The sequence below is a fragment of the Urocitellus parryii genome (assembly GCF_045843805.1).
Source record: "Urocitellus parryii isolate mUroPar1 chromosome 13 unlocalized genomic scaffold, mUroPar1.hap1 SUPER_13_unloc_9, whole genome shotgun sequence".
In the NCBI taxonomy this organism is placed as follows: Eukaryota; Metazoa; Chordata; class Mammalia; order Rodentia; family Sciuridae; genus Urocitellus; species Urocitellus parryii.
In genome coordinates this window covers 3,301,512-3,328,637 of record NW_027551777.1, presented here as the reverse complement: position 1 = coordinate 3,328,637, position 27,126 = coordinate 3,301,512, and the positions used below count along the sequence as shown (strand labels likewise).

At 41.2% G+C, this 27,126-nt stretch overlaps 1 protein-coding gene across 1 annotated transcript in view; it reads left to right on the top strand.

Moving 5' to 3' along the window:
- Nucleotides 1-17,260: 17,260 nt before the first annotated feature.
- The window catches only part of LOC144251482 (trafficking kinesin-binding protein 1-like), a 42,266-nt gene continuing 32,400 nt past the window's right edge, over nucleotides 17,261-27,126 (top strand). The window contains 2 exon segments of the mRNA XM_077794362.1: nucleotides 17,261-17,548; nucleotides 17,841-17,957. Of these exon segments, the coding sequence (XP_077650488.1) occupies nucleotides 17,261-17,548; nucleotides 17,841-17,957 (405 nt within the window).

Sequence of the window (27,126 nt, the reverse complement as noted above, 5' to 3'; positions counted from 1 at the left end):
GACCCAATAGATGAACACTTGTGTGCCATGGGTCCTGGAAACCCCAGTTATCTCTCAGTTCTCACTGCATGGACGTGCACAGACAACATGGCAGAAGGCAGCAGCCAGAGAAGATTTTTTTTTCCTACCAAACTGCCTTTATTCCCAGTGACAGAATATTGTTACCCTCCCCTCTCAGTACCCTCTTGCTGCTCTCTTTCTACATTCCGTATACCCTCCCACTCCCTTCATTTTTCTGAGAACCCACAGCAACTGTCCTATGTGAGGAAGAACCTTTGGACCTTCCAGCGCAGAATGAAGCAAAGGTGAGATCTTGCCTGAGAGGCAGCCATTCCAGAGGCCATCGGCCACCACGACTGTCCTCAGTTCCTTTTCTTCTTTTGGTTGCCTGATGATATGCATTTCCTCTTCTGAGGCTGTGAGGTTTGTGCCAGCTCCAGATCCATATTTTGCCCTCCAATGACCTGGAGAGGAGGCCCTGTGCATGTCATTTTTTCCATGAAGCATGAGCATCCAATGAGAGTGCTCTTCATGGACATGGCACCTGGAGGAGGGTGGGAGCTGAGGCGTCCTCTCTGGGAGGTGGGGCCTGGAGTGCTTGATCTCCTGAGCACAGGGTTTCTATTTGAGGGGCCTGGCTCTGGGACAGTCCCCAGGGCAGCAGGCGGTGCTGGGAGCTAAGGAGGAAATCCAGGCTTTGGAGGTCATCGTCCACATTGCAGCCATTGGCTGTCTTATGTGGCCCCCCAGAAGAAGTGGCTTTTCTGAGACCCACTATGCCTTTGTTTCCCAGGTTTAAGGAGGAGGATCTGCGGTTCTGGGGAGGATGGTTGGAGTGGATGGTCCCCAGTGAGGAAGACCCGTGACAGCCTTGGAGGATACCAGTGTCCTTTGAACCCAGCAACTCTGGATTGGTGGCCCTACTCCTCTTTATGACCTGGGAAGCCACCTCTGTGGACCAGTCCTCCATGCTGGCCCCTTGATCAGTGCAATGTTTCCGCTTCTCTGCACCTTGTTTGGCAGCTGCCTTGGAAGCTCTTGTGTCTTATTGGGACATACCATGACCTTGAGGCACCTTTAAAGGTGCTTCTTCACAAGCTGAAGGAGAATATGAGCACTGGCCAACTCTTATTCATGCATGAAATTGGCCACAGGGATCAGGACAATCATATTTCAGTGGGAGGTGGGAAATGGAGCTGTCACTCATCTTGGTCTCATAGAAACACACTGAGTGTCTGCTGGGCACCCTCCTGAGCTTCCATTCTGCTTGGTATCCTGAACCTTTCCATAGCTCTCATGTATCCTTCCTTTTTTTTTCCACCCTACATCCTGTGACCTGGAACAGACTCACTAAGGGAGCCATCATAGACAGGATAAGGATAAACAAAGTCCCATGAGCCACATGAGTAAAGTCCTGTGCCTTCCTCATCTACCTACTATCCCTTGCTTCCCTCTCCAACTCTGGTCACTCCCTTTTCTGTTTACTTGTTACCCTTTGTCTCCTAGACTGCCATATATTGCTCTGTGCCTTGGTGTCTGTTCCCAAGCCCAGGTAAACCTGGTATCTCTACCTCCTTTGTTCTACTTGGTGCCCCTTTCTCCTTGTCTACCTTTTGTTTCTGCCCAACCCCTGTTGTTCCTGGTGTCCTTGAACTTATTTATCGGGTATCTCTGTCTCTCTTCTCACCTCCTACCCCTGGTCTACTGAGAGATCTTCCTTCTGCTTTCTACCTGGTCAGTGGTGAGTCCTTTCTGCTGCTCCAGCTTTTTTGTTAGGTCCAAGATATTTATATATGGTTTGGAGGAAAGTAATTCTTCTAGGAAGCAGGGATGAATCATATTCTCTACCTGGGAATGAGAAGGAAGAGAGTGTGAGTGAACTTGGGAGGAAATGGCCCCAAGTCAGAAGAACTTCTAGGAGAAAGAGGAAGCACTAATAATCCCATGCTCATCTGCACCATGGGGTTATTATATCCCAACTACCAGCTACCCTCATGTACGAGTCCACATGTGTGCATACACATTCTTTCTTACACACACACACACACACACACACACACACACACACACACAAACACATAAAATGCTGAGATTCTAGGCCAGGAAGCTCAATTCCATGAGTCCTGAAACCTTGTATACACCAAGATTGTAGGTCTAGCTCACCTTGTTGACAAAGTCCTCATCAATATAGCTCAGGAGACTTGGATCTGGGTATAAATCATCCTGTATTGGCTGTTGCTCCAGTCCTTCCTCTCCCAAGTTTGCAGAAAGCTCTTCTGTGGACCAGTGGGAGGGCTCTCACATGGCAAAGTTAGTAGGCCCGAATAGCTCATCCATGATGTCCAAGTGCTCTTGGATGGCTTCAGGTGGGATCTCCTCGGGTACTTTGGTCTCAGTCCCATTGGTCTTAGCCACCTTATTCTTGCGTGCCTTGATCTTGTGTGCCTTTATCTCAGGCACCTTGGTCTCTGGTGCCTTGGGTTTGGCTGCTAATGAGCGGGCAGACTGTACCTTAGGGTTTGTCTTTCTGGAGTTGCACCCTAGGACAGGGAGGATTAGAGTAGTGTGTGAATGAGGGATCCATGTTAATCCCAAACACTTGGTAGTAGGCAGGGTTCAGGGGACTTAACCCGGTATGCCATGCATGAGGACAACCTGACCCAGGAACCGAGGGTTATTTTAGTGCACCAGATGCAACATCTAGGAGAATCAAGTTGGAGGACCTTTGTAGCGAATGGTATTGCATGTACTCTAACCTACCAGGACCCAAGTCCCAGGCAGATCTGTGTTGTTTCTTTGGATACACAGGAGAGAAAGGAGATCTGTACTTGGCCCAGTCAATACACAGTTCAAAGCTGGGTGGCCAGGACCTCAGGTGCTAGGGGCTGTTTTGCTTGTAAGACTGAATCTCCAATACTGAAGGAAAAGTTCTTATTTGGGACAACAACTTGCCTTGGCCTTTTTCACTGCTTGGACACTATCATAAGCTACTGTGTGAATGTGGGAACCCTACCTGGCTGTTGTATAGCCTTGGGAAGTGGAGGCCTTGGGATCCAGCCTCAGAATTGCAGGAGGAGATTGGCACTGGAAGACCCCTGACCACTGCATCCTTGGATTCTCCATCTCCTCTGCGGCCTCAAACTCCATGAACCTTGGTGAGATTTGGGTAAGGCAGGCAAAGGCTGAACTTAGAATTAGGTTAGCCATACCAGGCAGGTGCTGGTGTGGGATTCTAGGCTATGGATTATTCTAAGCTACCAGTCAGGAGCTATTGGCAGGGATGTGGAGTTGTGTCCTGGAGTGGGACAGGCCAGTCCCAGGTGGGAGATGCTACACAGAAAGAACAACAATTTTGGGAAACACTACATCAACTAGCACCGGAAAGGAAATCAGGTCAGAGGGACCCAGGCAGGGCCCCTAGCTGACCCTTGTTCTGGCTCTCTCCTGTTTCTGCCAGAAACCACATGATGAGTTTAGTTCTAGAACCTAGTCAGGGATTTGATTTATATCAGAAGACACCAGGGTCTTGACCCAATTCAGGGGTACTGAGGCTGGGACCATGGGTCCTGAAAGGATCACCTGGAGACCAAATTACAGACAGGGTCATGTGAAAGCTAAGCTGAGAACATTGGGTTGCTTCCAATGAGGGTGGGTTCTTCCCTTGTTAGAATGGTAGGGATTACATAGAGCAAAGGCAGTAAAGACCAGTGACATGTCCTTGGGGCATCTGAGGTGCTCTCTGGCCCTGACCATGCACTCCCCACCGCCACCATCTTCTGGAACATCAGGATGAAGTAGTGGCCACTTTCATGAGTTATAATCGACCCCACTCCATAAAGATGTACCAGTTCCCAGGCAGGTGGCATGAGTGAATCCAGTGCAACTTTTCCCCTCTGCAGAGCCAGCAAAGCAGAAGCGGATCCTCTGGCTGGGCTGGTTACTCCTCCCATCCTGACCCTGAACTTCAAGGCAGAATTGGAATCAGGAGTATGGAGCCTGGAGTTTCTGGGATTGTTGCAGAGAGAATGCCCAGGCCTCCAGCTAGAGGGAGCTACTCTTTGGAGAGCTAGATGCCTCGGAACCAAAATATAGGTAGGTGACAGGCTATACCAGACCTTGGTGTGCAAACCAAGATCCCCCACCAATAGTCTCTGGGCCCTGAAAACTGGCTCACTTTTCTGCAGTCTCATAGAAGCCCATTGGGTCAAAGTTTCTGGTGTGATGCCATTCCTGCAAACCCTTCAGCAGGCCCTCTTCCATGGTCATGGTGGGCTCCCATTGGGACAGAGACCGAAGCACTGGGCTGGAATTCATAAGGATCAGTGTCCGCAAGGTCATCCTCCTTTATCAGCAGACCAACATAATTTCCTACTTTGTTATCTTTGCCTCATCAGGTTCAACTCAAAGTATTGACATTGGGACTCCAGTACACTTATACCAAACAGGAACACCAAGGGCTACATTGACCAGCATGATTGTGCTTGGATTCCTCAATGATATGGTGTATTGTGTGCTGAATGTTTTTATCCTCCAACATTCACCTGTTGAATCCCTTAGCCTCAATGGGATGGTATCTCAAGATTGCATTTAGTGGGGCTGGGGATGTGGCTCAAGTGGTAGCACTCTTGCCTGGCATGCGTGCGGTCCGTGTTCAATCCTCAGCACCACATACAAACAAAGATGTTGTGTCCACCGAAAACTAAAAATTAAATATTAAAAATTCTCTCTCTCTCTCTCAAAAAAAAAAAAAAGATTGTATTTAGTGCTTAGAGGGTTAGATGAGATCTTGAGGGTGGTGCTTCATGAAGGCATTAGTATTCTTCCTGGAGAAGGAGGAGACACTGAAGAGATGTCAGTCACGTGAGGACAGAGGTGAACCAGCTATCTTTTCAAGCATGGAGAAGAGAGAGCATTCATGGAACTTTAGGTCAGGTACCCTTTACCTGGGAATCCTGATTCCAGAACTATGAGAAAGGAATACCTGCCTGTGTTTGTGTCCACATGTTCCATAGTATCATGTATGGTGGCCCAGGCTAAGACAGAATGGCCTGGGAGCACAGTTACAAACTGGGGCAAAGATAAACATGCCCATCCAGTATCCAAAGACAGCTTCTCCTAGGTGTCACATCACCAGAGGGTCCCAATCAGGAGTTCATAACAATGTGTATAGGTATCCTTAGAGTTCTGTGTTGGGGCCAGCACCCCTAAACCCACTTGTGGTTGTGATGTTCCCTGTTCCAGGAACAATCAGGTCTATGGTGGAAGGTGAAATGGTTGGGAGAGGCATGGAGTCAGACATCCAACTTCAATTCCTGTCCCACATTATCCCCAGGAACCTCCTCTGACCTTGAGTCCTCCATGTGATGGTGATGATCATTGGAAACAAAGATTGCCTGCACTCACAGGCCTGTGATGGGCACCTGACATAAGACACACTTCATTCCCTGGTGTTAGGTGAATACATCTGGGAATATAGGTATCTCAGCTTTTAACCCTCACCCTCAGGACCTTGCTTCCAGTTCCCCTACATCCCAGACTCCTCTTTCCAACCCTTGCTTTTCCTCCTTGCAGAGCTCAAGGAGGAGCCTGAGGAGAAAACTCACACAAGGAAACAGGAAACTGCTTCTACATTGAGAGTCTGAGGAAGGTGCCTGCAGACCAGGGTCTTGAAGTGCTGCCAGCACTGGAAGTTCTCATAGATGCTATGAGGTCTGTTGGAGTCATCTCTTGGCACTGCAGCCTGGAAGGTGGGTGGTGTGCCCTCCCCGTATACCGTACCTGGTCATTGGTGCACATTCTTTGGGAACATGATGGGGGACAGTTGGGAAAATGGTCATGTTGTTGGAGGGTGAAGGCCCAGGTGCCAGTGGATCCCATAGTTTTGGATCCCCCCCACTGGCTGAAACAGGCACACTGGGCCTCAGGGCAGAAGGTGCCATGAGGAATGGAGCAGGATGCTCCATACCCCCACAGAAGGCCCATGGGGCCCTCCAGTTGAGGGGTGCCTGAGTGTGGGCAATGTTCTGAATATGAGGAGGCCCTTCTGGCCTCAGTTGTGGCCCACATTTCCCAAAGGTGAACAGCTCTGGCACATATGGTTGTCCAGAATAAGTAGACAGCACCAGAAAGTTACCCTGGGAGATGGGTGCAGTCACCCATGGTGCCAGGGGCAGCTCCCAGAATGGCTGGTGTGTTGGCATAGGGGCAGCTGGAAGAAAGAGCAGGCCCCTGAACACAGACATGTGGGTACCAGGATTGAAGTTCATGCCTGATCTCTGTGATGCAGATGCTGTGGAGGCAAAGCAAAGCGGAGAATGGAGGAGGGGAAATGGCAGCAGGATTGAGGACCTCCAGTTACTTACTCACTGGGAATCCAAGGACAAATTCTCACAGCTCAGGGCCTTTTGGGAAGCTAAATCATGCAGTTTGCAAGTGTCCCTGAGTGAATTTCATGCTGTGTTCCTTTAGTCATAGTTCTACCCAGAGAAAACTCATTTCTAGTACACCAGGATTCCCAGTTGACTGTGACACCTCAGCTTTCCCTGACGCTGAGAGGCCCCTTGTGCATCCTTTGCAGACACCCCATTGGCCTCCTAGGTGACTCCCCAGAATTGGATCAATTTGACTTTGCTCAGTGGCATCATGCCCCTCCTCATGCTCACCAACAGAAAAGCAGTCTTCTCCAACAGAAAGGGCATATGCATGTACTCCAGGGTCATTTGTGAAGATGACTGTTTCTAAAGATTATTGCCCCATCACTTCCTCAGCCTTCCTTTTGCTAATACTCCTTGTATACCTTCCACTTCTTTCCTAAGTTCCACAAACAAAAAACACCTGATTTAGATCTCTGCCTAGATAGATGCTGAGGAATCCGGAATTTCACCCTGCCCAGCACATCCTGCCCAGCATGTGGGTGCGTCTCCCAGCACTTCCCACAGCAAACACTAATGGGGGTCCAGATTCTGGCCAGCTGTATCCCTAGTGTTCTCTGTTTCCTGCCATGATACATGGAGTTCCTTTCCCAGGGAAGAGGTCTATGTGACCGACACTGAGTCACCGAGATCCTCTTCTGGGCTGACTAGCAAAGGCCACTGAGATTTATGAAGTTGATGGGATGGTGAGGATTGGAGTTTTCCAGATATTTTCACAGCCACTCGTCATTTTTTTATTGGGCCTGGGAATTGGAGCAATTGTGAGGTCCTTTTCCTTTGCAATCCCAATAATGGGAAGGAAAGTGTCACAGAGACTCAGGCCTGCACCAGCTGCTACCTGTGGCAATGTTGTTGGGAGAACATTTCTGTTCACCAAGACATTATGCAGAATGATGTCAAGGAATGGGACATGCACCACACTTCAGCACTTGCATGTATTAATCAGGACACCTGCCTAAATTCCAATGACAATATGAGTAGAGCCCCTTCCTAACTGTGTGCTATTCTCCTTCTTGTCTTCATAAGAACCCAGTCATCTTCAAACCTGGTCCTGGAAAATGAAGAACACCCCACATGTGCTCCCTTTTCATGGAGTACCAACTAAACGAGCAAGATAAGCAGTCTTCCTGTTGATTTGAAAACAATGAGCTGAGGCTATACACATAGAGTGTGAAAGTTATAATGATTTAGAAGACCCCCCAGTGGCTCAAATCTATGTTTATTGAGGTTTCCTGGGTTCCCTGTCCTTCTGGAATCAATGACACCTAGTGTTAGAATGGAAGGAGAAGTTTTCCTGGGCAGGAAGTTGGTGAGGGACCCTGGGCTGTGGCAGTTGGAGTGTCCTGCAGCCTCACCCACAGAGAATATATTGCACTGCATCTGTGGCCATTGAGATCCCCATTGGGCAGTTTTCTAGCTAAGCACTTCTTTCCACTGCCCAGTTATGATCTGAGACTCTCACTCAGTCCTCTCCAGAATGATAACCTAGGCAGCTTCCCTGTGTCTGATGAATGGACACAGGGCTCAGCCCTAACTGATCACAACTATGACACCATCTGTGACTGCCTAAAAAAACATGATGCAGTGACCTGTGTACATTCTACAAGGAATCAATCCCTTGGCCTCTCTCCCTTCTGCTGACCCAGTGTGCTTTCTCTGATTAGTGTGAACATGGGTCTTAGGAGCCCTCCTCCGCATGAGCAGTATCAGTCTTCCTGGGGCTTCCTGGGCCATGTCAAGTGCATTGTCTAAGGCTCTTTTCTTCCCTTACATCTGCTCAACTACTCCAACTGCCACAGCCCAGGGTCCCTCACCAACTTCCTGCCCAGGAAAACTTCTCCTTCCATTCTAACACTAGGTGTCATTGATTCCAGAAGGACAGGGAACCCAGGAAACCTCAATAAACATAGATTTGAGCCACTGGGGGGTCTTCTAAATCATTATAACTTTCACACTCTATGTGTATAGCCTCAATGACCACAGGGGAAGTACTCCATTCTAATTTACTCCATTCTAATTCCCAAGGGTTTCAGAGGTGACTAGCCCTCAGATAACAAACTTCTGTCCCTCCAGACTCACCTCCTTCTGAAGGTCAGGCAGGACATCTGACAGAGTGTCTCACAGTCTCCACAGAGGGGAAACTTCAGTACAGGACCCAGAGAGTGACCTGTCTGTAACAGATGCTCAGGGTCCAACTGGCCAAGTTGGGCAAAATTTAAATTTAAACCCCAGTGGAATGTTGGACCCAGACATTCTGCAGGGTTGGAGGGGTCAAGAGGAGCTGGCCTGGGTGGGGGCTGGGCAGACATTCCATGAAGAGCTCTGATAGGTATAGAAGAACCTCTGGTTCTCTTCAGGCAATTCAAGGGTGACACAAGTGCTATGTGCCTCTGGGTCATTTTGAAGTATTTTCTAAAATCCACAGGAGAGGGGTGTTTCAGGTGGCCCTCTCTTTCAACAACTGAATCATCTTTGCTTGTCCTGATGGGAAGTACCAGTGAACCATGTTGCTCATGAGCCACAAAATCAAGAGTATAAACAGTCAATACTCTAAAAAACTGTGGGTTGTGGATTGTGTTTTATGTATAAAGTGTTTTTTCTTGTTGTTGATTATTTTTTATCCCATCCCTGGCTTGCAAAAGGCACAGTTGGGTGTTTATGAAATATTAACACCTTATTATAAGTCTTTAAAATAAATGGCAGGATGGGGGCAAACCATGATATTCAGGCACTAAAAAGCTTCTTTCACTCTTCCTTCCCTCTTTTTTTTTTGAAGCAGTGATATAAAATATGCAGTGCAAAAAAAACTATTTCTCATTCCACAGTTTTTGTTTTGATTTGTTTTGTTTTGTTTTGTTTTTAATAATCGTTTACCGTAATGAATGTTGAAAGAGAATAAAATCATGACATTTCAGGAAAATGGATGGATCTGGTGAATATAATGCTAAGTGAAGCAAGCCAATCCCAAAAAAACAAAGGCTGAATGTTTTCTTTGATGTAAGGATGCTGACTAGTAATGGCAATGGGTAGGAAACATGGGAGAAATGAAGGAACTTTAGGTAGGGCAAAGAGGAGAGAAGGGATGGGCGGGAAAAGGGGGGAGGAATGATGGTGGAATAAATTAGGCATCATTGCCCTAAGTACATGCAAGAAGACACAAATAGTGTGAAAATACTTCGTGCACAATCAATGACTTGAAAAATTGTGCTGTATATGTGTAATATGAAATGAATTGCATTCTGCCATCATGTATAACAAATCAAAATAGATAAATAATTTAATTTAAAAAATATTCTAGCCTTGGGCTTAGCATATATAGCTTCTAGGATGTTGAGGTAAGTTCCTAAGCTTTCTAGCATTTTGAACATGAATGGATGCTGTATTTTGTCAAATGATTTTTCTACACCTATTGAGATGATCATATGATTAAGTCTATTGATTTGATGAATTATGTTTATTGATTTATGTAGGTTGAACCAAACATGCATTCTTGGGATGAACCCCACTTGATAATGTTGAAGTATTTTTTTAAATGTTTTTGAATGGCAATTCACCAGAATTTTATTTAGATTTTTCTATCTGTGTTCATCAAGGATATTAGTCTGAAGATTTCTATCCTTGATGTCTTTGTCTGGTATATATATTCAATAGACTATTACTCAAGCTTTAGAAAGAATGAAATTATGGCATTTGCCAGTAAATGGATGAAGTTGGAGAATATGCCATGTGAAATAAGCCAATTCCCCCGAAACCAAAGTCTGAATGTTTTCTCTAATACTAGGTGCTAATTCACAAGAAAATGGTGGGAATTCTTGGGAAAAAATAAAGTTACTCTAGATTAGGTAGAGGACAGTGAAGTGAAGGGAGGAGATAGGGGGATAGGAATGATACTAGACAGACATTATTACCTTATGTACATATATGCCTGCATGACTGATGTTATTCTACAGCATGTACAATGAGAAAAATGACAAATTATACCCTAATTCTGTATATCAAAGGGTATAAAAGCATTCTACTGTCATATATAACTAATTAAAACAAATTTTAAAAGTTTATAAAGTAAAAATTTTTTAAAAAGAAGTTTCTTGGTGCACTAAAAACTTACAGAATTAAAAACACTTTTGTAACTATCCTGCTGTTAGGTGAGTGTTAGGTAAGTCCTGCAACTATCTTGCTGATCCTAGAAAATCAGTTATACAAACCGAAGTGACAAATAGATTGTGACAGCAGTTGTTTTAGGAGGAGAAAGCAGTAGCATGAGAGAAATACTATGGGAGGGGAAAAATCAATAGGATAAGCTTTCAAAAAGATTTGGAAGAGGGTCAAAATTTACATTTAGAAAGAGCCACACTCCTTCCTAAGACAGGAATAATAAGGAGAAGGATGCCTTAGCTTTAAGTAGCTATTAAACTAGGGGAGAAAAAACTGAAAGAGTGCTTATCAGATGGGTCCCACATGTCACTAACATCATCTTACTTTTCAAAGGCTGTCATGTTTTAACATAATCCAGGATAATATCTCAACTCATTAAATACTAAGTAAATGCAAAATCTTTCATCAAAATTAAAAGAAAAAAAAAAGAAAACCGATCATACTGGAAGGTCTGATAATTATTAGTGTCAGAGCCCAGTGTCAAGGGTTGGTTCACATCCTTGCCTTTTGGCAAGGAATGTTTCCCATGCTTGGCATTTACCTACCCCAAAAGGATCAGCCAATAACTCATCCAATCTCCATAGTAGACATCATAGGACATATGAGGCTACCATCGCCCTGATACCAAAACCAAAGACACATACATCAAGGAAAGAAAACTTCAGATAAATATTCCAGATGAACATAGATGCAAAAATTCTCAAAGTAAAAAACTGGCAAATTGCATACAAAAACATTAAAAAGTAGTGCACCATGATCAAGTGGTGTTCATCCCAGGGATGAAATATTGTTTTGACACAGAGAAATCAAGTGTAATTCATGACATCAGTAGACTTAAAAACAAGAATCATATATGGTCATCTTAATAGACACAGAAAAATCATTTGACAAAATACATCAATGATTCATGTTCAAAACACTACTAAAACTCAGGATAGTAGGAACATATCTCAACATTGTACAGGCTACATAAACTAAGGCCAAGGCCAATGTCATCAAATGAGCCAAAATTTAAATTGTTGCCTCTGAAAACTAGAACAAGACAAGAATGCCTTCTTTCACCACTCCTATTCAACATAGTCCTGGAAACTTCAGCCAGAGCGATGAGAAAGAATAAATAAATTAAATAAATAAGAATAGGAGAAGAACTCTATCAGTATTTGCTGATGACATAATTGTATCTTTAGAAGATGCAAAAAATTCTGCCAGAAAAATTCTAGAAATCATAAATGAATTCGGCAAAGTAGTATAATATAAAATTGACATCCATAAATCAAACCCGCTGTTGTACATCAGTAATGAATCCACTGAAAGATAAATTATAAAAACTCTTCCATTCACAAAGGCTTCAAAAAATAAAATAATTGAGAATAAATTTTTTTTTAAAGAGAGAGTGAGAGAGAGAGGGGGAAGAGAGAGAGAGAGAGAGAGAGAGAGAGAGAGAGAGAGAGAGAGAGAGAGAGAGAGAATTTTAATATTTTTAATATTTTTTTTTTCTTAGTTCTCGGCGGACACTACATCTTTCTTTGTATGTGTTGCTGAGGATTGAACCCGGGCTGCACGCATGCCAGGCAAGCGCGCTACCGCTTGAGCCACATCCCCAGCCTGAGAATAAATTTTTTAAAAAGAGGTGAAAGACCTTTACAATGAAAAGTAAAAAACACTAATGAAAGAAATTGAAGCAGATCTTAGAAGATGGAAAGGCTTCCATGCTCTTGAAGCGGCAAAAGTAATATTGTCAAAATGACCATACTACCAAAAGTATTATACAGATTTCATGAAATTCCTATTAGAATCCCAATGATATTCTTAATAGAATTAGAAAAATCAATTATGAAATTCACTTGGAAAAATGAGACCCTGAGTAGCCAAATCAATCCTTAGCAAGAAGAGAGAAACAGAAGGCATCATGATACTAGATCTTAAACTATTCTACACAGCCATAGTAATAAAATGGCAATGTTTTGACACCTAGACCAATGGTACAGAACAAATGCAGAATTAGTATTGTCAAAATGGCTATGCTACCAAAAAATGTTATACAAATTTAATCCAATTCCTATTAAAATCCCAATGACATTCTGCACAGAAAGAACAAAAAACAATCATTTATTTCGAAAAATAAGAGACACAGAATAGTTAAAGCAATTCTTAGCAAGAAAAGTGAAGCAGGAGGCATCACAATACCAGACCTTAAAGTATATTAAAGAGCTTTAGTAACAAAAATGACATGGTAGACTTGTACACCAATGGTACAGAATAGAGGATACAGAGAGAAATCCACATTTATCTCACACTAGAAGAAGGTGTCAAAAAACATCCATTGAAGAAAAGAGAGCCTCTTCAATAAATGGTGCTTAGAATACTGGAAATATATATGTAGCAAAATGAAATGAAACCCCTATATCTTATCCTGCATGAAACTCAACTCAAAGTGAATAATTGAACAGACATCCTGCAAATAAGAGAAGAAAAAGTAGGCCCAAATCTGCACTATGTCACCTTAGGAACTGATTTCCTTAACAAGACTCCTGAGGCACAAGAATTAAAATCAAGAATCAATAATTGGGGGCTGGGGTTGTGGCTCAGTGTTAGAGTGATCATCTGTCATATGTGAGGCACTGGGTTCAAACCTCAGCACAACATAAAATATAAATAAATAATGTATCATGTCCATCTGCAACTAAAAAATGTATTTAAGTAAATAATCAATAAATGGGATGGAATCAAAGTAAAAGGAAAGGAAAGGAAACTTTCCTTTACAAACAATAAAGGAAAGGAAAAAATAACATGAAGAGACAGCTGACACAATGGGGAGAATTTTTTTAACTACATGCACCCCAGATAGATGATTGATCTCCTGAATATATAAAGAATGCCAAAATTCCAACACCAAAAACCCAAATAATCTTATCAATAATGGACTAAGGAACTGAAGAGAGACTTCACAGAAGAAATGCAATCAGTATATATATATATATATATATATATATATATATATATATATATATATATATAAATGCTGAATACCTCTAGCCATTAGAGAAATGTAAGTAAAACTTAGATTAAGTTCTAAGATTGAAATCACACTCCAGTTAGAATGCCAGTTATCAAAAGTATAAGCAACAATAAATGTTGGTGAGAATATGGGTGAGAATTTGCATATTGCTGGTGGGACTGAAAATTGGTGCAACCACTCTGGAAAGCATTATGAAGATTCCTCAGAAAATTGAATGAACCACCATTTGACCCAGCTATCCACTACTAGGTTTTTATCCAAAGGTTTATGACACAGCTAAACCACTCCTAGGTTTATATCAGTATTACTACAGTGACACAGCCACACTAATGTTTATAGCAGCTCAATTCACAATAAGTAAAGTATGGAATCAGATTAGGTGCCCTTCAACAGATGAATGCATGAAGAAAATGTGATAGTTATACACACACATGATGGAATATTCCTCAGCCTTAAAGAAGAATGAAATTATGACATTTGCCAGTAAATGGATGTGGCTGGAGTATATTATGCCAAATAAAATAAGCCAATTCCAAAGAACCATAGGCCAAATGTTTTCTCTCTTGTGCAGATTGCAATTCACAATAAAGGTGGTGGAAGTAGGTATTAATAGAGGTACATTGGATTAGACATTAGAGTGAAAGGAGAGGAGGGGTATGGAAGTCAGATGCATAATACAATAAATATGACATTATGATCCTATGTGCATATATGATTACATGACCAGTGTAATACTACTTCATGTATAACCAGAAGAATGAGAAGTTATACTCCACTTAAATATGATGCATCAAAATGCATTCCATTGCCATGTATTAGTAATTAGAACAAGTATTAAAAATTCTCTAATAACAAAAAACGGACAAATTGCATACAAAACATTAAAAAGATAGTGCACAATGATCAAGTGGGGTTCATCCCAGGGATGTAAGGTTGGCAAGCATATGCAAATCAACAAATATAATTCACCACATCAATAGACTTAAAGATAAGAATCTCGTGATCATCTCAACAGATGCAGAAAAATCATTTGACAAAATACAGTATCCATTAATCTAGAAAAACTAGGGATAGTAGGAATATAGCTCAACATTGTAAAAGCTATAGACACTAAACCAAAGGCCAACATCATTCTAAAATGGAGAAAGAATGAAAGCCTTGCCTTTAAAAACTGGAGCAAGGCAGGAATGCCCTTTTTCACCACTTCTATTCAACATAGTCCTGGAAAAACTAGCAAGAGCAATTAGACAAAAGGAAGACATTAAAGGGATAAGAATGGGGGGGATGAGCTCAAACTATCCCTGTTTCCTGATGACAAGATTCTATATTTAAAGGACCCCAAAATCTCCACCAGAAAACTTCTAGAAATCCTAAAAAGATTCAGCAAAGTAGCATGGTATAAAATTAACACCCATAAATCAACTGTGTTCCTATATACATCAGTGATGAATCCACTGAAAGAGAAATTAGGAAAACTGTCTTTCCCAAGAGCCTCAAAGAAAAAAATATTTGGGAATAAATCTAACAAATGAAATCTGCAGAACATTAAAGAAAGAAGATCTTAGAAGGAGATGGAAAGATCTCCCATATCATGGATAGGCAAAATTAGTATTGTCAAAATGGCCACACTACAAAAAAATGTAAAACATATTTCATGCAATTCCTATTAAATTCCCAATGGCATTCTTCATAGAACTAGAGAAAACAATCACAAAATTTATTTGAAAAAATAAGAGATTTAGAATAGCCAACGCAATCTGTGGTGAAAGAGTGAAGCAGGAAGCATCAAAATACCAGACCTTAAACTATTCTACAGAGCGATAGTAATAAAATGGCATGGTATTGGCAAGAAAACAGATATGAAGACCAAAGGAACAGAAGTCAGAGACAAACTCACATAAATACAGTTATCTCCTATTAGACAAGATACCATAAATATACATTGGACAAAACAATAGCTTTTTCTACAAATGGTGCTGGGAAAATTGAAAACCATTAGGTCCTTGTCTCTCAACCTGCACAAAAATCAACTCAAAGTAAAGGACCTAAGTATTAGTCCAGAGACTCATCACATACCAACAGTAAAATTCCCAGAAACTCCAGGCTCCATACTCCTGATTCCAACTCTGCCTTGTGGTTCAGGATCAGGATTGGAGGAGTAACTAGCCCAGACAGAGGGTCTGCTTCTGCTTTGCTGGCTCTGTAGAGGGGAAAAATTGCACTGGATTCACTCAGACCACCTGCCTGGGAACTGGTACCTCTTTATGGAGTGGGGTCAATTATAACTCATGAAAGTGGCCATTACTTCAGCCTGATGTTCCAGAAGAGAGTGATGGGGGGGGAGTGCATGGACAGGGCCAGCCAGCATCTCAGGTGCCCCGAGGATATGTCTCTGGTCTTTATTGCCTTTGTTCTATGCAATCCCTGCCATTCTAACAAGGGAAAGGAAGAACCTGCCCTCATTGGAAGCAACCCAATGATCTCAGCTTTACTTCCACTTCCACATGACTCTGCCTGTAACTTGGTCTCCCAGGCGATCCTTTCAAGGTCCATGGTCCCAGCCTCAATACCCCTGATTTGTCTCAGGACCCCTGGTGTTCCCTGAAATAAATCACATCCCTGAGCAGTTTCTAGAAGTAATATGATTGTGTGGTTCCTGGCAGAAACAGGAGAGAGCTGGAACTAGGGACAGCTAGGAGCCCTCTCTGGGTCCCTCATATCTGATTCCTTTCAGGTAATAGTTGATGTAGTGTTTCCTGAGAATGGCTGTTATTCCTGTGTAGCAGCTCCCTCCTGGGACTGGCCTGACCCACCCCAGGACACAGCTCCATATCCCTGCCACCAGCTCCTGACTGGTAGCTTAGAATACTCCATAGCCTAGAATCACACACCAGCACCTTCCCTGTATGGCTAACCTAATTCTCAGCTCAGCCTGTGCCTGCCTTACCCCAATCTCACCAAGGTTCATGGAGTTTGAAGCTGCAGAGGAGATAGAGAATCCAAGGATGCAGTTGTTCAGGGGCCTTCTAGTGCCAACATCCTCCTGCAAATCCAAGGATGGAAATTCCAAAGCCCCTAGTCTCCAAGGCTGTCCAACAGCCAGGTAGGGTTCCCACATTCACACAGTAGCACATGATAGTGTCCAAATGGTGACAAGGGCCAGGGCAAGTTGTTTTCCCAAATAAGAACTTTTCCTTCAGTATTGAGTATTCAGTCTCACAAGCAAAACAGCCCCTAGCACCCGAGGTCCTGTCCACCCAGCTTTGAACTGCACATTGACTGGGCCAAGTACAGATCTAATTTCTCTCCTTGTCTGTCCAAAGAAATAACACATGATCTGCCTAGGACTTGGGTCCTGGCAGGATAAAGTGCATGCAATACAAGTAAATCCAAATGTCCTCCCACTTGACTCTCCTAGATGTTGCATCTGGTGCACTGTTACATCCCTTGGGTCCTGGGTCAGATTTTCCTCATGCATGGCATGCCAGGTTAGGTCCCCTCAACCCTGTCTAATACCAAGTGTTTGAAATGACTATGGATCCCTCATACATGCGCCATTCTGGTCCTCCTTGTCATGGTGTGCACCTCCAGAAAGACCAACCCTTAGGCATGTCCTGCCTGCTCATTAGCAGCTAAACCCAAGGCACCATAGACCATGGTGCCTGAGAAAAAGGCATGCAAGACCAAGATGGCCAAGACCAAGGTGGCCAAGATCAAAGGGCCTGAGACCAAGGCACCCAAGGAGATCCCACCTGAAACCATCCAAGAGTACATGGAGCTATTTGGGCCTACCAACTTTGCCATGTGGGAGCCCTCCCACTTGTCCACAGAAGAGCTTGCTGCAAACATGGGAGAGGAAGGACTGGAGCAACAGCCAATACAGGATGATTTATACCCAGATCCAAGTCTCCTGAGCTATGTCGATGAGGACTTTGTCAACAAGGTGAGCTGGGCCTACAATCTTGGTGTATACAAGGTCTCAAGATCCATGGAATTAAGCTACATAGCTTAGAATAATAGCATTGTGAGTGTATGTGTGTTTATCTGTGTGTGAGAGTGAGTGTTTACATGCAGTTTTACACTTGTAAACGGGTGTAGCCTGTAGTTGTGATATAACCACTCCTTGGTACAGATGAGCATGGGATCCTTATTGCTTCCTCTTTCTCCTAGAAATCCTTCTGACTTGGGGCCATTTCCTCCCAATGTCACTCACACTCTCTTCCTTCTCATCCCAGGCAGAGAATATAATTCATCCTCGCTTCCTGGAAGAAATGCTTTCCTCCAAACCATATATAAATATCTTGGCCCTAACAAAAGAGCTGGAGCATCAGGAAAGACTCAACACTGACCAGGTAGAAAGCAGAAGGAAGGTCTCCCAGTAGACCAGGGGTAGGAGGTACAGAAGAGAGGCAGGAACACTTGATAAAGAAGTGCAGGGACACCAGGAAAAACAGGGGTTGGGGAGAAACAAAAGTTAGACAAGGAGAAAGGGGCACCAGGTAGAACAAAGGAGGTAGGGACATCAGGTTTACCAGGGTTTCAGAACAGACACAAAGGCACAGAGCAATAGATGGCAGACTAGGAGACAAAGGGACACAAGTATACAGAAAGGGAGTTACCACAGGTGGAGAGGGGAGCAAGGGGAGCAAGGGATAGCAGGTAGATGAGGAAGGCACAGGACCTTACTCATGTGGCCCAGAGGATGTTATCATTATCCTGTCTGTGATGGCTCCCTGAGTGAGTCTGTTCTAGGATACAGGATGTAGGATGGAAAAAAAAAAGGAAGGAGACATGAGAACCATGGAAGAGCTGAGGATATCAAGCAGAAAGGAAGCCCAGGAGGGTGGCCAGCAGACACTCAGTGTGTCTCTCTGAGAATAAGAACAGTGACAGCTCCACTTCCCACTGAAATATGATTGTCCCAGTCCCTATGGCCCATTTCATGCATGAAGAAGAGTTGGCCAGTGCCCATATCCTCCTTTATCTTGTGAAGAAGCACCTTTGCAGGTTCCTCAAGTTCATGGTATGTTTCAACTGGACAAAAAATCTTCTGCGGCATCTGCCAAGCAAGGTGCAGAGAAGCAGAAACATCACACTGATCAAGGGGACAGCATGGAGGACTGGCCCACAGAGGTGGCTTTCCAGGTTGTGAAGAGGAGCAGGGCCACTGGGTTCGAAGGACACTACTATCCTCAAAGGCCATCACTGGTCTTCCTCATTGGGGGACATCCACTCCAACCATCCTCCCCAGAACCACAGATCCTCCTCTATAAACCTGGGAAACAAAGGCATAGTGGGTCTCAGAAAAGCCACTTCTTTTGGGTGGCCACATAAGACAGCCAATGGCTGCAGTGTTGATGATGACCTCCAAAGCCTGGATTTCCTCCTTAGCTCCAAGCACCGCCTGCTGCCCTGGGGACTGTCGCAGAGCCAGACTCCTAGAATGGAAACCCTGTGCTCAGAAGATCAAGCAATCCAGGCCCCACCTCCCCAGAGAGGATGCCTCAGCTGCCACCCTCCTTCAGGTGCCATGTCCATGAAGAGCGCTCTCACTGGATGCTCATGCAATATGGAAAAGATGCCCTGCTCTGGGTCTCCGCTCCAGGCCACCAGAGGGCAAGTTGTGGATCTGGAGCTGGTTTGAACCTCACAGACTCAAAAGAGGAAGTGCATGTCATTGAGCAACCAAAAGAAGAAGAGGCCTTGAGGACAGTCGTGGTGGCTGATGGCCTCTGAGATGGCTGCCTCTCAGGCAAGATCTCACCTTTGCTTCATTCTGTGCTGGAAGGGCCAAAGGTTCTTCCTCACATAGGACAGTTCCTGTGGGTTGTCAGAAAAAAAGGGGCTGCAGGAGGTACTGAGAGGGGAGGGTCACAATGTTCAATCCTGGGTGGGAAGCTGTACCTTGTTTGACTGTCACTGGGAATAAAGGAAGTTTGGTAGGGAAAAAATCTTCTCCAGTTGCTGCCTTCTGCCATGTTGTCTGTGCACCTCCATGCAGTGAGAACCAAGATGGGAGAACTGGGGTTGCCAGGACCGAGGGCTCACAAGCGTCCATCTATTGGGTCTTGTTTCCAGATTTAGACTGCTCCTCCCCCCCTAATCCTGGGAGAAAACAGACAATATCCCAAAACCCAACTCATCACCCCATGGAAAAGGCCTCTCTTGGTTTAGGGGATCTTCTCTGTACATCTCTCCATGATCTGTGCCCCTTAAACATCTCCCTTACCAATCATCTGAGGGCCTGCTTTGAAGAGAAGTCACAAAGAGGCAAAGCACTTCTCCCATCTCTGAGGTCTGAGGACTAACTGATGGATCTCAGATCTTAGTGTTAATAGCCCTGAGATTGAATGTCAAGAACTCTCAGTTCCTAGTGGTAGCAACTCTCATGTTGCCTTCCTGGGATCAGTAGCCAGCTGCTTCCAACAGTTCCCTGGAGATCATCTGACAGCTGCACCTAGCAGTTCCTGCAGTTCTCCACTGCTGATCTGCCTGGTTTGCCAGTTTTCAGTGCAACCAACTTGACCTAAATGTATCATCATGTCAAATAGTATGCCAATCACTTTGCATTTGTGATCACATTTAATTTTCACACAAAAGAACTAAGTTTACCCTTCTTTTTAAGGAGACAGAGACTTAAAATATACTACAAATTTTATACTACTATTTACTCAGTAGATGGACGCAAGATTGAACTCAGGCTGTCCTAACACAAAATACATGTGTTTAGCACCTTGAAAAGAAAGAGGAAGGGAAAGAAAGAAGAGGCTACAATGAAATCCTGATTGACTCAAACAAATATTTTAAAGTATTGCACCATGTGGTACAATCTTTGAGAAGCCAATGTTTGTGCAAACATGCTCATCACTGCACCCTAGAAATTTCCTTGAGTAGCCAGTGGGAAGCATGAATTTGCCATGACGATTGACAATAGAGACCCAGGGAGCATGTGCATATGCCAATAAAGGTTGATTAGAAACCAAAAGCTACCTTCCCCAGGGATGGACGGCCAGCTGAGTTGTAATAGAAAATAAGAGGGTAAGACCATATTTGCCTTTGTAATGGTTAACAGTTTTAATTTCTGCCGTCCTACCACCTTCACCTTCCTTTTGCAAAACATGTAAATAAGGAAAACTGATATACAAAAATGCATATATTTAGTATATACTTTTTTATTTGTTCTAATTGTTTATACATGACAGTAGAATGCACTTTGACACGTCATACATAAATGGTATATAACTTCTCATTCTTGTTGTACATGATGCAGAATCACACCAGTCATATATGTCATATATGCACATAGGGTAATAATGTCCAATTCATTCTATCTTACTACCCCTGTTCTCCTCCCCTCCCTTCACTTGTCTCTGCCTAATACAAAGTGACTCTATTCTGTAAAATGTGATATATGCCTGCAATGGGCCATTATTCATCCTTAATAAAGCAGGAAAGTCTGCAGTAGGTGACAATGTGGATGAACTTGGAAGATATTGCTCTAAATGAACTAAGCAGGTAAAGTATGATTACTCATTTTCTTGAACATCTCAAGAAAGTGTAAACATGGGGAGAATACAACTGAACCTCATATAGACCAAAATAACTCTTGAGAATTCAGTTATCTTTTTTAAAGCTCTATTTAGTTTTTTACAATATCTTTATTTTTATGTGGTGCTGAGGATTGAACTCAGTGCCTCCCACATTCGAGGCAAGGATTCTACCACTGAGCTACAGCCCCAGTACGAATTCAGTTATCTTTTCTGGTCAAAAAATAGCTAGGTAAAGTAGGCCTGAGGTTGCTAGAATGCAATTCTGATGAGAAAGGAGAATTTCTTAGTTCTTTTCTCAATTTTATTTATAATATGAAATTGAGGCCCATATGTAAAGTGTATATATATATATATATATATATATATATATATATATATATATATATGAATTTGGAATAAAATATAAAATACTCCAGGACAGAGTAAGAAAAAATAGACCAACAAATGCTTATTATTCTGTATCTAGCCTTAATTCTAATATTACTTACAAAGAGGAGGTTTTCATCAGTCTAGACAATGTGATACCAGGTAAGGGAAATCCAGCTCAGTGAGTCAGAAGAGAGTACTCCAGGTTTGGCTTTTCCTCCTTAGCTGAGCGACTGATCATTCTTGGCCTCAGTTCATTCTTTGGGGACAGATGTTTGCTTCATTGAGTCCAAAACCTATATACAAGTAATCAAATTGCAGCTGCTTATCATAATTTAGTAGAGCCAAAATATGCACTAGTTAATTTAAAAATCTGCTGAGTACCCATCCTCTTTGTTTTGTGCCTGGCCCTGCCTGGAACTTAGTCATTGTGATTTACTAGTTCTACTCTTCTCCTACCCCAATCCCACTATATCTGTTTTCATACCGTGTCTTTTGATTCTGGGGAGACAAGGCTGGGGGTTGCACCTTAAAATTATACCTCTATATTCTACATATAATATATCTTTTTCCTTTTAAATCTTTCAGTATCTTCAAGGATCAAATCCCCCCTTTTCTTTCCCTCTTATTTCTCTATTTCTTCTCATTTATCTAGTCTCATTCTGACTACCATAATAGCATATTGCCACACCATATCTTTTTCTCTGAAATTATCTCTTGCTGATTACACTCCTACCACATACTTATACCCTACATTTTCTTTTGCAAGTATCTGTATTTGAACTGAGATTACATAAAATAGATTTTGTTTGACAATCAAAACCCCAGAGGCATATTTATTTATCTAGTGATTTATCAAAAATACACTATTTATTACTAATTAATTGTATTATTACACTCAATGGCAGTACCATTGTTCTCTGTATTATTGACTCAAGGCTTAAATATTTTTCTCTTCTACTATATACTCTTTTTTGCCCTACAAACTATTAATAGTACACAGTTCTTAATTGATGCCCAAGTGCAGCCAGGCTAAGATGCAAGAACAAGAGACATTGTAGTTCCCCCTAAAGAAGCAAATACTATTAAAAATAATATGGATTATTGAAAGTAAAAGACATTGAGAATTTTTTTAAATGGATGTTCCAAAAGGCATTTAAATAAAAGTCTATGAAGTCTTTGATATATCATGTCCTCCTTTTACCTGTAGAAATAGTGATACAATTGCATAAGAAAGTGTGTCTCTATGCAAGGAAATTAAACAAATACCCATATTTTGAAAAATAACTAGGATTTATCTAAAGAGAGGACATTGAATAGTATGAAATAAATCTCCATGTATGATAATAAAGAAAGGCTATGAGACAATGTGGAATTTTTTAAAAGTAAATTACAAACATTAAGTGAAGACATAATCCCACTTTTTATATAATGCATCCTTCATATCCAGGAAAGTGGCTATGATTTTAAATTATTCAAGAAGAATGAAGATATTTTATGAATTTAAGGGATTCTTAAAATGCACTGTAGACTTAATGGTTTGAGCATTTATTCAACTGTCAAGGTACTTGCACAGATTCTGAAAAGTTAATGGTAGTTATTCCAGGGAAGCAGGATATTGGGGAAGACAGATAAAAATATGTAGTTTTCACTTGATATCTAGAGTTTTTAAAGTGAAAAACCACATCTTATTTATAACAGAATACAATATGTCTCAAAATTAGAAGGGAGATGAATACAATGGAAATGATCTTTGTATATTGACTTTTTACCCTGTGACTACAATAAATATACTTATTTTCTGTAAAAAAAAAATTAGAAGGGAGGAAAGGGGGGGGGGAAGAAAAGAATTAGGGAGTAAATTATATGCTTGCATTAAATTATGTGCCTGTATGCCACAAGTCATCCCATGCAGTCCTCTTGTGTATGAAAACATTATGTATGTATTAAAAATAAGTAAATAAATAGAAGGAAGACCAAAAGAGTAGAGGGGGAGGATCAAGGGTAGGAGGAGGGGATGGATGAAAAGTACTGGAGATTGAAATGGAGCAAACTATGATATATATATATATATATATATATATATATATATATATATGAATATATCAAAATGAACTCCAATACTATGTATAATTATAATGCACTAATACATGTTTAAAATATAACAATGTTGAACAGAGTTATATTATCTCCTCAATTGATAACCCAGTTAATATATTCTACTTTATCCATTCCTACATCACAGACTCTTCCTTGACCTATGTAAACTTTTATTATATAATAAATGCATAAAATATTGAATGGGTGTTATTAGACTTCAATTTGAATTCTAATTGGACGAATGCATATGGCAAATTATAGGAGGAGTAATGTATTTGAGTTCTTTGTAGTTGACTTCCATTTGGTAAATGGAAATGTGTAGGACATGTGATGTTATCAGATCAGATTTAAAGCAACAATGACTTAGACCCAAGCTTTGTTTGGCCTCAGAAAAGGTGATGTTATCCATATCAGTTGAGTCTACCAACATGATTTAACAGCCCTATGTTAAACCATTTTCATAAAGAGTAGCTGTTTCTTTTGTGTTGTCCCTAAGTATATGTTCATCTACACATTAGTCTTTGTGCTTTGATATTGTTTAAAATGGGCAAAGGTGTTTCACAACTCTAAAAAAAAATCCAAAGTTATTTTAAGGCTTGTTATCTTGAACATGATTTAAACTGTAGATGCTTAATGTTTTCAATGGTTTAATGCAATAAAAACCTACCTGTTATTTTTGGCTGCTTTATTTAGACCATCTGCTCCACAAGGAATAAAAATCTCAACAATGGATGGAGAATTGTCTATTCCTCATGTGTCAATACTTTATTTATTCTCTTTATCCAAGACTTCAGGTCATTGCAATACTCTTTATCTATTAATTTTCCAATACAAGAGAAAGCCAATATTTGTTGTTTGGCTTTATGAAAAATCATCACAAGGAACTGTGTTTTTTTTTGTTTTTGGGTTTTTTTTTTTGTGATTCCAAAGTTTATTCTCTTTATCACTGCACTGCATTTCCTATTTTTGAAAAAAAAAGTTAAATTTCATATATTTCTTTTAATTTGAGAGATTTAATTTTTAGAATCAAATTGATATAAAATCAAGTGAAGCACTGTGATTTATGAAGTCTGTCGTTCTTTGCCATTATTCTAGGAATGGTTGCTGTTGGGTCATAAGCAGAAGACAAAGGGAACATGTTTAATAATCTTGTATGCTTGCCTTTTCTTTCCATTTATATCACCACATAATGTTGGAGCTTTAGTGTTTCTTGAATAATCGATTCACTCTCTAAAGCTGTTGATTTTCTTCAATTAATTCTCAGCACCTCTAATGAGAGTATCATTATCAAGTTATAAAAAAATCAAATCAAAGAAGAATCTATGTTGTAATGGGAAGTGATGCATAGGTGTAGTGTTCTGTAAAAGCTATAATAAATGTGGTTTGAAGTCAAAGTGCAAGAGAAAACAATCATTGATGTGTGCATGTATGCGTGTGTTGTATGTATGTGTGTTAACTTTGTGATTCCCTTAAACCATTGTTTTAAACAAGAGATTATTTAAATTTCCAAATATGGGTTAGATAATTCTTTATATTCACAAGTATCTTTCTCATATCAAAGATATAAAAGATGCACTGAGGAAAATGCATAAGTCTTTACTGTTTCATAATTAATGTACCTCATGTGTTCCTTAATATATAATATCCAGATTTGCATTTCTATCCCCAGTTTTTTTTTTATTTTAAATTTATGTATTCATTTTAATTTATTATACATGATAGCAGAATGTGAACGTCTAGTGCGTTCGGGTCCCTGGGTAAGGGTCGAGAAGAAATCAGGACACAGGGGATGCAGAGCAAAGGCAGCAAATGCAACTGCATGCTGATGTTTATTTCTTAGCTTCTTTTATACACTTCTAGACATAAGGCAAACAATTCTTTTACATCACTTTATCCACATTGTCCTAATAACATGCTTCAGCTAATATATTAAACTAAAGTCTGATCGTTCTTATTTATTTGCTCAGTAAAGCCAAGAGTTCTTTTATAGAGTTCATCTAATCATCTAAGGCTGCATGTGTTTCTTTACTATGTACTGTTCCCAGGCTAAGCATGCCAAGAGCCTCTCCCTGTTGGCCCAGGTATGCTGAGCTTGTGACTTAAGACAAGGGGAAAAGAACATTTTATCCTCCTAGCTTGGGCCTGCCCGAGCTGACCTTTGTCTTAGCCACTGCTCTTGCATAACCTTGGGCTTTAGGGGGCTTCAACAGGCATACTAAACCTTAACAGCAGAATGCATTTCAATTCATAGTATACACAGAACACAATTTTTTATGACTCTGGTTGTTCACAATGCAGAGTCAAACCATTCATGCCTTCACACATTACTTAGGGTAATGATGTCCATCTCATTCCACCATCTTTCTGACCCCCATGCCCACTCTCTTCCTTTCCCTCCCCTTTACCCTGGCTAAAGTTTCTCCATTCTTCCCATGCTCCCCACCCCCAAACCCATTATGGATCAGCATCTACTTATCCGAGAGAACATTCTAGTTTCCTATTTTCACCTATGTTAAAATAGATTGCTAGTTACATTTATTTTAAGGACCTTGGTTTTCTGTTCCTTCCATGGAAAGACTATTATCCCATAAGGAGTATTTTTGGTGACAGTGGACAAGTCATACATTTTTAACAGTTCAAGTGGTTAAATGAGCATTACCTAGCATTACTTACCTACTCCCTCCTAAATTAAGAGTGAGTCCTGACCAGAAATGAGAATTTAAAAAGCCAGTCACTTTGGTTACTGACTAAATCTATTTTTTTGGAATCACTTTGCAGTTCTTATCTTAATTTATTGCAACATAATACACCAGGGATAACCTTGTACTTTAACTTTTCTTGTTCATTTCATGACTATGACTTTTTTCTCTCCAGAATTCATTCTACCATTTTTTCCAACACCTCTAACAGTAACAACAACAGTAATAACAACTAGTATTTATCAAGTTCTTACTATGGTTCAAGTTACCATAGTAACTAGCTAATTGCATTTCTAGCCACTAAGATTGAAGTTGATTTCCATTTTGTTTTTTCAAGCTCCCTATTATAGGATGTTTTACTTTTAACTTAGTGGGATAGGAGATAATATTTTTGAGTACCTATTAAATACCAGGCATTTGTTGGGAATTTTATGTGTTAGCTTGTTCAGTCCTCACATAAACAACTTTATTTTCATTTTAGGTTTGGGGAAACTTAAGTACAAATAATGTAATAATTTTCCTGATGTTACTGTTGGCAAGAATCCAGAGGGGATTCAAACTCTAAATTATAAAGCCCATAATTATTGCAATATTTCCCTCATTGATTAATTACCTTAATAATTGAGAATATTTACCATGTATTGTCCTTCTTCCTCTTAATATTTCTGTGATCATCTCTTCTCCACCCTTTTTATGATTTTTATGTCTTCAGTAACCATCTTAGATCATCCCATGATCAACCCCTAAGTTCTTCATTTCTAACCCATCCTGAGTAAAACTAGTAATTTTTTTTTTCCTGTGGATAT